Source organism: Siniperca chuatsi, linkage group LG23 (assembly GCF_020085105.1).
Source record: "Siniperca chuatsi isolate FFG_IHB_CAS linkage group LG23, ASM2008510v1, whole genome shotgun sequence".
Taxonomy (NCBI): domain Eukaryota; kingdom Metazoa; phylum Chordata; class Actinopteri; order Centrarchiformes; family Sinipercidae; genus Siniperca; species Siniperca chuatsi.
The window spans coordinates 10,834,059-10,846,417 of NC_058064.1; the positions used below are offsets into that span (position 1 = coordinate 10,834,059).

A 12,359-nucleotide genomic window follows, 5' to 3' on the forward strand; every position below is an offset into this window, starting at 1 on the left:
TATAACACCTGATAGTAGAGTCCTCAGGAATAGAGAATCGCTGTTTAAAGATTGGCAAGATTGGGTGTCTATTCTATTGAGCAGCCCCAGAATATAAATAGGCTACAAACATTTCCGGATTCGACAAGACACTTTTTTATGATTTAAAAAAATGAATAAATTAATCATCATCTTCACATAAACGTTTCTGTATCTAAAGAGTTGATTTAAAACTTTTCCTAGGTGTTCAGATTTCCGAGAGTTCATGAAAGCATCTGGCAGGAAGTTCAAACAACTTTTGCTGTCGGGACGCTGAACAACTTCCCTTAAGCTGGACACATATGCAACTTTGTGTCCTCTGGCTGTTCTTTACCAGAACACTCAAGCAAATATGGTCAAATACAAAGAGTTAGAATGGAGACATTGTTCCGGCCTGTACATTTGTTGCCGGCGTATAGCTGTAAGTTTAGTAAATACACTGGGCGACTGAATGCAGTTTGTCTGCTCGGGTTAAGATCCCTCCAGGTTTCCTTCTTTAGGAGGAGGATATCGAGGTAAGTCTATTTCACGTTTTGTATAAATAGTACAAAAACTCAATAGTCCTCAAGGGGGCATATTAGCCTGGCAGAGCTGTGTGTTTGTCTAGGGTTTGTAGAAATGATTATTAAGTTGTCACTAAAACTATTCTAAGACCAAACTAACTCTGTTATCCAAGTAGAAAAGTGTGCCAGCAGCTTTCTCCTGTGACATAGTCAGTGCTGATGACACATGCAAACATAAAATGACTTTAGCAGTGAATGAGAGTGGGTATGAATGAGTAGTTCACTTAAAAATGTAAATTCATGTAACATGGGTATTTCATAGAATATTTCATTTCTAGGTAGATGAAACAATGGATCAAGGACTAAAATTTGAATCTAACCCTAAATTTTAAATATTTAATAAACAGCATAGGCTACACATTTCGTTTTCTGTGCAAATACCTATTTAGACTAGATGGGTCAAAATGATATTAATAAATAAACAATGACATAATTAACAAAGTGATAAAATACATGAATAACAAATTAGATATACAAAAGTATTAATCTCTTTCGCTAAATTAAATTAATAAGGAGATAATGAAATAATGAAATATATATTTAAGGAAATAAATCAGCTACTCACTATACCATATTATTATTATTATTGATCATTTTCTTTGCCAAATTATTATGTATAACAGAATATAACAGAGAATATAATAAACGTAACTGTACTTGTTGCAAGAATAAGTAATAAGTTACACATTTCTACACAATAAGATTCTACAGACGAAGTAAGAATCTTATTATTTTACGATACTAAATAATATATTGCATTTTGTTTCTATTTGAATGCGTTTTTAGTTATTTATTTTAGCCTGCAGTCACAGCGAGTTTGTCGGGCGGTCACGTGATCAGAGGGTTTTTGCACCGACGTCAGAGAACCAGAGCTGGTGCCGACCACTAATGAGCCTCACCGTCCTCCTGCATTTAAACTCCGCGTCTTACCTTTTGAAAGACATCTTTCCAACCGCATTTACTGATTTAATTTTCCACTCGCTAGTTTCTAAAAGAGATGTTATTGTAATGCAAACTGTACGGGAAATGCTCAGGGAACCGTGTAGCTTTTAAATATGTTACCCAGCTCGTATTAACTCAGTATAGGGCTAACGTAAATGCAGCAAACATGTCTCCTCGCTAAGAAAACAACTGGTGGTATTCTGTTGTGTTCAAGTTTTCAGGTAAGTTGGATGAAAATAGTAACAACTGGCATGTTTTGTAGCCTTAACGACGCATGTGGTACTCGACAGTGAGTGTATGGTGGCCTTATTGTTACCCGGTGGCATTTTAATCAGTCTTATGCTATCACTGCTATTTTCCTCAAGGGACACATTTTGCTGGGCTAGTTTTCTGTAAAAAAAAAAATTCTATAACGCTAGCTTCGTATTTCTTGTATTTGGCAAAGAAGTTAATAATGTAGCCTCTGTGGTTCTCAGTTTGTCAATATTGTTGCTGCTGCCTTTCCTGTCTGTGTCAATGTCTGTTAACACATTTTGAACAGGAACCAGTTGAAGATGTCTAAAGATATTAAGACTCTGGTTATCATATGGCTTGGCAGTCAGTATCACATGGACTAGACTAATTCATTCATGTTTAGACTTGTGTGTCATGTACAGTCATGATAATAGCAATGGCAATTTGTTTCCTCATTCTTCGGGACACTGTCTTCAAAGAACATGGAGACAACCCTGTCTCATAACTTAATAAGACTTAATTCAACTTGACTACAGAGAAAGAGAGAAACTCTGACTTCTGGTTGTGTCTCTTGCTTATATGTCTGCATCAGGCACGCTGGCTGGGTATATAGATCTTTGTTTGGTTGTAGTCCACAGAGCTCCATTGTTGTCCTGGTGTCTGTGTGTAGTGTGCAGTTTTAAGTCCATTCATGAAGCTGAGTGCATAGTCAGCACACCAAAGCTTTAATGCATAGAGTTCCCCTAAAAGGGCAGGTGCACTGTGGGGCTTCCATCGCATTACTGCTTTGGTGTGTGTATACCTGGCATAGTCATACATTTCTCCTAGCATGACAGGATCCATCTGTTAGCCTCTCTTCAATATCATGCCTCGAACGGACCACATCATACCCATCTCTTCAATCAATATGGGAAAGCAATGAAGGCCATCCTCAAGTGCATTTTCTCATGAAGTATAAGTGCATGAAGAAATCATTCATGAGTGGATAGTAGTTAGTAAGGGTGTGTACTGCACTGCGATTGCTGTGGATAATAGCAGGATAAGGAAGGGCTGTAATTAGGCTTGCTGGCTTTGGAGTGCGTAGGTGCTAACATCAATTTATGTGCCTAGTAAATGTAGGTGTTTCTTCTCCTACCCCGAAACTAAAATGGCAAATCCACTCTCATATTTTCCAACTTTTCCTACTGAAGGGATTATTCCCTTTAGTCACACATTCAGTCCAGTCCTCACAGTGAAGAAATATATTTTTACCTTTTCTGCTCAGCTGAAAGCAGACCTGTACCTAAGTGTAGGGCTCAACTCAAGGTTTAATATTGCACCACCATGTTTGAGGTGGATATTGTCCAAGAAGGAAGTAAGTAAGATTCCAGTCTGGCCTTATCACTTTGTATCAGTAGTTAATGTGGCCTTTTTTTTAATACGGAAAACCTTTCTTTTTGTATCATGCATGCATCGCCACACCAGTCACTTCCGAATTAGTATTACACAAGAGTAAAAGAGTAAAAAGAGTGCTCTTTGTTTACTTTTATTTCCCACACTCACTAGGCAAGTTGTCATAATCTTTCCAGCCAACAAGATGTTAAGAGATAAAATTAAGGGGAAAACTGAGACACAATATTAGGAAGTGTTGCTAGGATTGGTTTGAAACAAGGGCGAGACTTTGGTGCACTGTGGTAGCACTAAAATGTCACTCCTGATAGTCTCATTTGAATCCAGTGAAGCTGATCTTGCTTTGTGTCTGATTATCATCTTTGTGTCTCATGCAAACTATTATGGTTTAACTGTCAGTTGTTAAATGTGCTCTGTTATCGTTGCAGCAGATTTATGGTCAGTGAAAGGAGCCAACTTGTGACCTGGTTGTTAGTGTGAATGTGTGATGCTGTCGCCATCCTCTGCAGCTTCTGCTGCAACTTTTTAAGCAAGACATGTGACCCCTGGCTGCTTCAGAAGAACAGTTTAAGGGCCGACTGTCGCAACCTGTTCTACTGACTATGAAGCACTTCATAACTGTGTGTGTCTGTACGTGCTAGGTGTGGTGGCGAGCCCATGGAGAAGCTGTCATCTTCAGACAGAGCAGCGCTGGAGGAGAGAAAAGGCCTGGTTGAGGTGAGCAGCTTACTCATCAACTCACAACTAGATGAGAGCAAGACGTAATATATGGTTAATTATAACTTGTTTGAGAGAAACATTTTTCATGAAATGCGTGTTTCCAAACTCATTTTGGAGACTTCTTTTTTGTCTGGGGATATGTGTTCCTGATGTTGTTAGCTGTCCAAATGTGGTCGCACATTTTCTATCAAGCTGAAAATAGACCTTTTTTTCAACCACAATGCAAACCATCACTGTGTGTTTGTGTTTGTACCTTTTACTCCAGGATGGTGGAGTGCTGAGAGGTGGTGAGGGTGGAGAGGTGGGTCCTCAGACCCCGAGGAAGAGCAGCTCCTCTCGCTCCTCCCGCAAGAGCTTCCGCCTGGACTACCGGCTGGAGGTAAAACCTCACTTCCCGTCATCCTCCCGTCCCCTGAAACTACCTCCTCTACTTGAAACACACACATCACCTCTTTGGCCTTCAACTCAAACCTCCTCATTTCCATAAACTCCTTCCCCCTCAACATTCCGTCTCTCCAGTTCTCGACCTGTTGTGTTTGGTGTATTGTGTTTTAACCTGACGTTTGAAATGCCCTATTTAAATCCCAATATAAATGGCTAAAATGTAATAGTTTGATTGTAGGAGGAAGTGACGAAGTCCTGTCGGGACAAACATGGCCGCTGGACCAACCCCTGGCCCACATGGCGGTTCCCTTCCTACACCACCCTGCTCAGGTTCCTATTGTTGGATAAAAATGACAGCAATGTACCAACTAGTAAAGAGGTGGGTAATTATTGGATTAAAATTTGACAGTTTGCTATTGACTACAATTTCAGCTTTGTTCCATAATGTCACATAAGTCCCAATAGGGCTTCACTAAATGATTAGTGTCAGATTGGTAATCTAAAATCAGTAAAAAGATGTTTTTTTAAATGTAACCTTCCCATTTTAATACAGTATATAGTGGATGATATTGAGGACAACTCCACCCTAAACTCGCCCCCTTAGAGTAAATTTTATAGTTTGCAGAGCACAAAACATGTTGATTTTCACACTGTCTGGGTTAAATTGATACTTCACATTTCTGTATTGTCATGTACCAAATTTGTTCAAGCCAATAAATGGTTTCACATGTATTAACCTTATTGTGATCAGTATTTTTATATAATATTATATATATTTCCCACCTCTGTTAGTAGGAACATTGCCCTTTGTCGACTTTTACAACCCACAAAGTATTTATAGCTCCAAGTGGAAACTTTGCTGAGCTCAGTGATAGCTTAACAGGCATCAAAGGCTGCTTTCACACAGCAATAGAAAAATGTTTAACCCTTAATTGCACAGTGTTTTGCTGTTGTATAAAACCTATAAGAATTGATGTAGAAATCAACAACCAGAGAGGTCATAGAGCAAAAGTTTGATGAAGGAAAGGTAGCTCGCAACATTTTGTAAATATATTGTGTGTCTGTTGTAAAAGACGTGCATAAATACTGGGAAGAGATGAAACTCAAGTCACACAAAAGTAAGTTGTTCAAAGAGCTTTTTAGCTGTCTATCATAAATAAATCCTGCAAGCAGCAACAAAGACATGTTAACTCCTGTGTTTAGAGAGGAGCAAACAGTGCAGCACTGTAACATTTGCAGAGTAGAGAGCAGTGACTCTGTTATTAGGGTTAGAGGAGATTACTGTTCATTTTTGAAAAGTATGATCAGATGAAGTCTGACTGAAACATTCTATTCCTCATAATCAGTATGTGGTTGTTTTCTCTCCCTTTTTCCCCTCTGTATCCTTCCCTCTTCCTCTCTCTGCTCATACTTGTGACCCCCCAACTCTTTGCCTCACCTTCTCTGTTGCCATAGGCTCTGGACAGTGAGCTCCCAGTGATGGAACCATACTTCGTCCAGAACCCAGACCTCTCTGACTCAGGTCCAGGTCTGAGAGTCACCTGGCTGGGTCATGCCACGGTTCTGGTCGAAATGGACGGGCTGAATATTCTGACGGACCCAATTTTCAGCCAGAGGGCCTCACCGTTCCAGTTCATGGGGCCCAAAAGGTACCGAGGGCCCCCCTGCACTGTGGAACAGGTTTAGTACTTTTTGTTTATTTTCCAAAGCAAAGACCTCTTCATAATATTTGACCCAGGCCTTGTTTCTGTAGCTGCTTCCTTCATACCTCGGTTTCATTTGTTATCCTCCTGCCAACAGCTTCCCAGGATCGACGCTGTCGTCATCAGCCATTCCCATTATGACCATCTGGATGCTGGATCTGTGGCCAGCCTTAATGCACGCTTTGGAGGGGAGCTACGCTGGTAAGTGTGGTGGATCTGTAGTCAACAACAATGATTTGAGATCCACAGTCTTAATTCTATTCATCAATTGTAGTTCATGTATTCAGTTTACACTCACAAAATCACATGTGCCTTTTTATATCAAGTAAGTCCAAATATGTGTTAATGTGTGTGTTTCACAGGTTTGTGCCCCTGGGTTTGATGGACTGGCTGGCGAAGATGGGCTGCGAGAACGTGATGGAGCTGGACTGGTGGGAGGAGAACTGTGTCCCCGGCCATGACGACGTCACATTTGTCTGCACACCATCTCAGCACTGGAGCAAACGCACCGCGCTGGACGATAACAGGGTAATAAGTCATTACATCGATTACTGAATATTATTTTTTTATTCAATCACTATAAAAGTACAGACAAATGAGACCATATATTGTTTTTATTTTAAGTTCAAAGCATATTCAGCACATAAACACAAGTCTCTTTCTCTCAGTCTTTATGGGGCAGCTGGTCTGTTTTGGGTCCGGACCATCGATTCTTCTTCGCCGGTGATACCGGCTACTGCTCTTCCTTCCAGGAGATCGGACGACGCTTCGGACCGTTTGACCTCGCAGCAATCCCCATCGGAGCTTACCTACCTAGGTTCTGTACATAACATACACACACGCATCCACTCAGTGTCCACTTTATTAGGTACACCTGCACAATCTAATGCAACTGTTCTGCCATAGCCAGCCAAGTCTACCCAGTTTTTGTTGACACTGTCAAAGGTGTTAATTCAATTATGTTTAGGCAGGTAGTGGTGGTGTTCTGGACTGCATTATATTGTGGTGTTTCTAATATTCTTCCCATCTCAAGATGTAGACCAGTACAACACCACCTTTAACTATGAGCTCAGTAATAAACATAGTTTAAATTACAAATTTTGTAAAGGTAGAATTTATGGCAGATGTTGTACTGGATTGAATCAGATTGTACAGGTGTACCTAACGGAGCAGCCACTGAGTGTAAAACACTGTCCTTTCTGTGTGATTTTTAAATTTAAATACTGTACAAATCAAAGTCTTTGTTACTGTATGTATTAATATGAATTAGCATTGAAGGTTTTAAAAAGACCATTCACAGCCTTCGTTACAGAGACAAACATATTGGAATAATCTTTGGTTTTGCAGGGATATGATGCAGGGGCAGCATGTAGATCCAGAAGAGGCTGTTCAGATTCACCAAGACCTTCAGGCCAAACAGTCTGTGGCCATTCACTGGGGGACCTTTGCTCTCGCCTATGAGGTAGGGGTATACAGATATACAGTTACTTAGATATTGACTAATTGATGCTTTATGTGTGGTTTAAAGGAATAGCTTGGTATCTAACTCTTGGCAAGAAAGTGAATTTCCCAAAATGTCAAACTATTCCTTAACACACAAGTATAAACAAATCAAAGCAAGTAGAGGTTCAGCTAATTGTGATAAATAAGGAAATTCTGTAATTAAAGTGTACACGGTCGCCGGTTTGAGGTACACCTAACTAAAACTAATGGCGTGTAATACAACATTCCTGAAATAAATCCTACCTTCATGAAAGTTATTCAATTTTTATTAAAACTGCTTTAAAAAGAGGAGATTCAACTTCATGATCAATTTTGGAGGCTGCAGTTTGTGGCTCTGCTGAATTGGATTGCATTATACTGACAAGTGTTATTTTGTCCACCCCATTTCTATCAATGAGGGTAGGCTAAATAACAAAACACCTCCTGTACAAAGCACCACAAACTGCAGCCTCCAAATGATCAAGTTGAATTAACACCTCTCTGAAACCATTTCAACAAAAACTAAATATTAGAACCTTCATGAAGGGATTTATTGCAGGACTGCTGCATTAGTTTGGCTAGGTGTACCTAAAACTGGCAAATGTTAGGAGGAATCAAATGTTTTAAACATTAGTATTTCAATACTATAATTTTTTTTGTTGGTCACTATTATAAATCACAGTAGCCCGAAGAGTTTGTGTGTCACAGAGGTAAAAAGTGCTGACACTATTATGTTCTGGTAACACAACATAACAAAGGTGTCATTGTTCGTTAAGCTGCATGACTATTTCTGCAGCTAACAGTTTAATGCAACCTCTGGCTCACTGCCGTGGTTGGAAAATTAGAGATGAGTTGACAAAAGCCATAAACACTCAAAAACATGCAGCACTGAACCAGAATCAACCTGTCTGAAGTACGGTGATGCTCAAGGATAGTCTCTAATACTCTTTTTTCTTCTCTGGTCCCTCCATCATCCAGTACTACCTGGAGCCGCCGGTTCGTCTCAGACAGGCCCTGGAACAGAAAGGACTGAAGCCAGAATCCTTCTTCACTTTGCATCACGGGGAGTCTCGCCTTATAGCGACACAGAAAGGAGACGTCTTCGACTGATCCTCCCTGGAGCGTTTTGTGGGCCAAGTTACATTTGTGTCTGTAACAAAGTGCAGAACATTTTGTTAAATCATATATAGATGGACTTCAGTGATTTTAAGTTTGAAATGCATATATGTATGCAGCTTATCCCAACTGAAAATAGGAAATTCAAATGTTCTGCAAAGCCGTTTACATACTGAATGTTTGCCGTGCCATTGTCATGGTGGGCAATGCTGCCTACGTGAGCTGTGACTCATGTAGGCAGCATTCATTAGGTTTACTCGTGTGTGTGTGTGTGTGTGTGTAATTTTAGGCAAAGCTCAGCTGCTTTCATGGCTCATAAAAACAAGGTATTAGATTTTAACTCTGCCGTCAACACTTACTACGGGATGCCCAGTGTTGGTACAGTGTGGTTAGTCTCAAGTAACATAGGATTTATTTGACTAATTCTTTTTCAGACTTTCTGAAAAAATCAACAAATCAGAATTTTAAAAAAAAGTAAAATGCAATGATAATTAAACCCAGATGGAGTAACTGGTGCTGGTGCCACGTTACTATAGTAACCAGTGCTCTTGAATGGAGATAAAGTATGTAGTTGAACCACAAACCTTCGGTTTGAAGCTGGACTGGAGGCAGTGTGATGCAGCTTTATGCTGTGAGCTGTAATATAGAAGAGAAAACAAACTTTTAGGAAGTTATTTAGAGTAGTGATTTTCAAAGATTGGTGCTAGGTAATGCCACATTACAAAGGTTTTGGGGGTTTTTCTGAATGTACTCTGGCCAACCCAAAACTACATGAGATGCAGAAGTTGAGCTGGGTTCAGCTTCATGCACTGCAACCACAGTACAAAGACATTTTCTCTCTCTTTGCTTATCAGTGTGATCATTCATATTTTCACTTGTTAGAACTGAAGTCAACAGATGTATTTGCTCTAGAGAGCAACACTAGAATCATTTTAGTACTCAGTTGTTCAAATGATTTAATTTTTTATTTTTAATGCTGTATCTTTAAAGCCAGAATGTACGAACAGTTGACAGCACAATGTTGAGTTAATTTAGTAGCCTGGTTATAACTACAAGGCCAAACTGTTAACTGTGGTTTGCACTTGACGCATGTCACTGAATTAAATATACTTTGCATTTCAAATGTGTTTGTTTCTTGTTGTCAGCAGCGATTTACAGCAGAAACACAAAGTACCTTACAGTTGTTTTCCATTAGACATCTAGGTATATAAAAAAAACAGTTTAGGTAATCATAGAAGATTACTTTAAAATCAATTTAGTATACAATTCTAACAGTATTTGACTATTTTGTCCTGAGGCAGAATTCCAAAGTTTCCTACTTTGGAGCCCCAAAGTGGACATAAAAAAAAAGACATTGGTAGACATTTTGATTAAATCAGCAACAATTAAGTGGGGATTTTACATTAAACATGAAAATGAGGCATAAAGATATTCTGGTCTTTTGATTCTGCATTTCTATTGGCCTCTTAAACCGTGATGTCTGTAAAGATACAGTGTACACTGCCAAAGTGCACACTGTTCATAATACATGTAATGTGGGCTACATTAACACTGCCACGGTTAGCGGCTGATTCCCACCAGTAATTAAGTACATTTACACAAGTACTGTACTTAAGTACAATCTTCAGGTACTTGTACTTCGAGTATTTCCATTTTATGCTACTTTATACTCCACTACATTTTGGAAGCCAATACTGTACTTTTTAAATGGCACTACATTTATTTGATTAGTTACTTTGCAGATTCAGATTAATAATACAAAATAACTAATAAATTATTATGCATTATTACAGGTTAGGTTTTTCTGGCAGTTTATAAAGTAGGTGAATTTAGCTTTACCAGCTGCAACATTAGTGATGCTGACACATTAATGCATCACTAATTATAATTATATATTATTCTGAAATTGGCCAGTCTGCTTAATGAGTATGTTTGGTTTTGGTACTTTATATGCTGATGCTAATACTTCTGTACTTTTACTCAAGAGTTTGAATGCAGGACTTTTACTTGTAACAGAGTAATTTTACACTGGTATTGCTACTTTTACTTAAGTCTTAAGTAAAATATCTGAGGACTTCTTCCACCACCGATTTCCACTGGGGTCAAATATACTTAATGAATGCACTTCTGATTAAAGGCTCTGCCCATAAATTGAAGAAATAATGAAGAAGTTAAACCTACTTTTATTTTTTTTAAAAAGTCTTCCTTAATCGACTGCATTTTAGGGAGACGTGTAAAAAGTTTTTCAATACAGTTCTTTTCATGTCAAACAGTGTTGAACCTACAGTGTAATGTGTTTTTGTTGATCTATGAATTCAGACACTGACTGGTTTATTCAGTATAACAACAAATTACTGTTTTCTACATGTCTTATCAGCCCCCCTAATTAATGTACATACAGTATAATCTTATTTCATATTATGTGATACACATTATTACTCTAAATGTACAGATATAAAATAAAATATATCAGTACTGCGCATCACTTTTGTTAGTGTTTATGTGCATGAGTACTACAACAAAAGTAATGTTGGTATCTAATGTATTCACATTTGTAGTTTAATAATAAATTACACATTTGTCTTTTCATAAAGATTCAAGTACATTAATTTTTCCTGGGCATAGTTTCTGACATTACTGTCGGTAACAGCAGCTGTTGGTGAGGAAAAGTGTCAAAATAGTAAAGACTGTATAGCGGGACTGCAGACTGGCAACAGGTATAGGTTTGTAGGAGTTAGGGGATTATTATCACACAAGAGAGTTTAACACAAGGTACTGTTTTTGTCTGTCTCATATTTTATTTCCCTTCGCTGTAAATCTAACCATTGCTGTAAAATGTTATCTAACAATTTGCATGACAACAAAGCACCTGGCAGCTCTTTGGGGAAACAAAATAACTTTGAGCAACAGGAACGGAAGGGAGACAAAAATATAAGAAGCTAATTAAGTTGGATCTCTTGTTTTGTTTGGAAAAATACAGTTCTCACAACCTCCCTGAGAAATGAGCAATAATATTACAATAATAATATATGCAATAAAATTGTGGTGTAAAGGTTGGGTGCCACACAGGAGAATAATCATAAACCTGTCACTTTAAAATGTGTTAATATGTGAATTAAAAAAGAACCTGGAGAGCTTTTTACCCTTGCTACAGAGCTACACAACTGACGATTGAATAAAAACACAATTTGATCACCAACAGAGATAAAATCTATTTGCAGAAAACAGAATAATCGTCCACATAAATCCAAAGTAATCAAATAGTGGTTATGGGCATTCATCAAACAGAAACACTTTTTCCCCCCAGTCCATCTTAAATAAATTAAATCAAATGGAAAAACTAATTTCCACTCCAGAGTCTCAATTTGATAATGAATGCACACCAAACAAAAGCAGAGAATATGAGAAGCCTGTTGGAGAAAGAGAATAAAAAAAGATTCATTCAGACCTGCTCTGTCGGTCAGCGCTCAAACAGCAGCACATGGTTCCTCAGGGAAGTCCAGAAAATCCAGCCAGTTCTTGAAAAAACTCCCTCACAACTTTTTATATGTACTTTACTACTGTGCTTATATTGCAGCAGATAGATAAAGTCTTATAGTAAAATATCTCTTTTCTTTTCTCCTCCATACTGCTTCTGTTAGTTTCTCCCCCTCCCCCCGACTCAGGTGTCTCTAATTGATCTCCTCACCTTCCTCTCCTACCAAGGATAAAACACACCTTGCACTGTGAAAAGGACCACACAAGGTGGCAGTGTCTGCAAAGTTTTCTCATCTTGCATTTAAAAATATGGAATTAAATCAAAATATTG

At 38.5% G+C, this 12,359-nt stretch overlaps 1 protein-coding gene across 2 annotated transcripts; it reads left to right on the forward strand.

The window, feature by feature from the left end:
• Positions 1-286: 286 nt before the first annotated feature.
• On the forward strand, positions 287-9,674 carry napepld (N-acyl phosphatidylethanolamine phospholipase D). 2 transcript variants are annotated; one of them, XM_044186509.1, is made up of 10 exons: positions 287-533; positions 3,788-3,863; positions 4,132-4,245; positions 4,489-4,629; positions 5,706-5,930; positions 6,051-6,154; positions 6,316-6,481; positions 6,622-6,770; positions 7,301-7,415; positions 8,414-9,674. In XM_044186509.1, the coding sequence occupies exons 1-10, from the start codon at positions 394-396 to the stop codon at positions 8,543-8,545; spliced, it is 1,362 nt and encodes a 453-aa protein (XP_044042444.1). In that variant the 5' UTR covers positions 287-393; the 3' UTR covers positions 8,546-9,674. The 2 variants fall into 2 exon arrangements, with proteins under 2 accessions (XP_044042444.1, XP_044042445.1); XM_044186510.1 differs by lacking the exon at positions 287-533 and adding an exon at positions 1,412-1,744.
• The last annotated feature ends 2,685 nt before the right edge of the window (positions 9,675-12,359 follow it).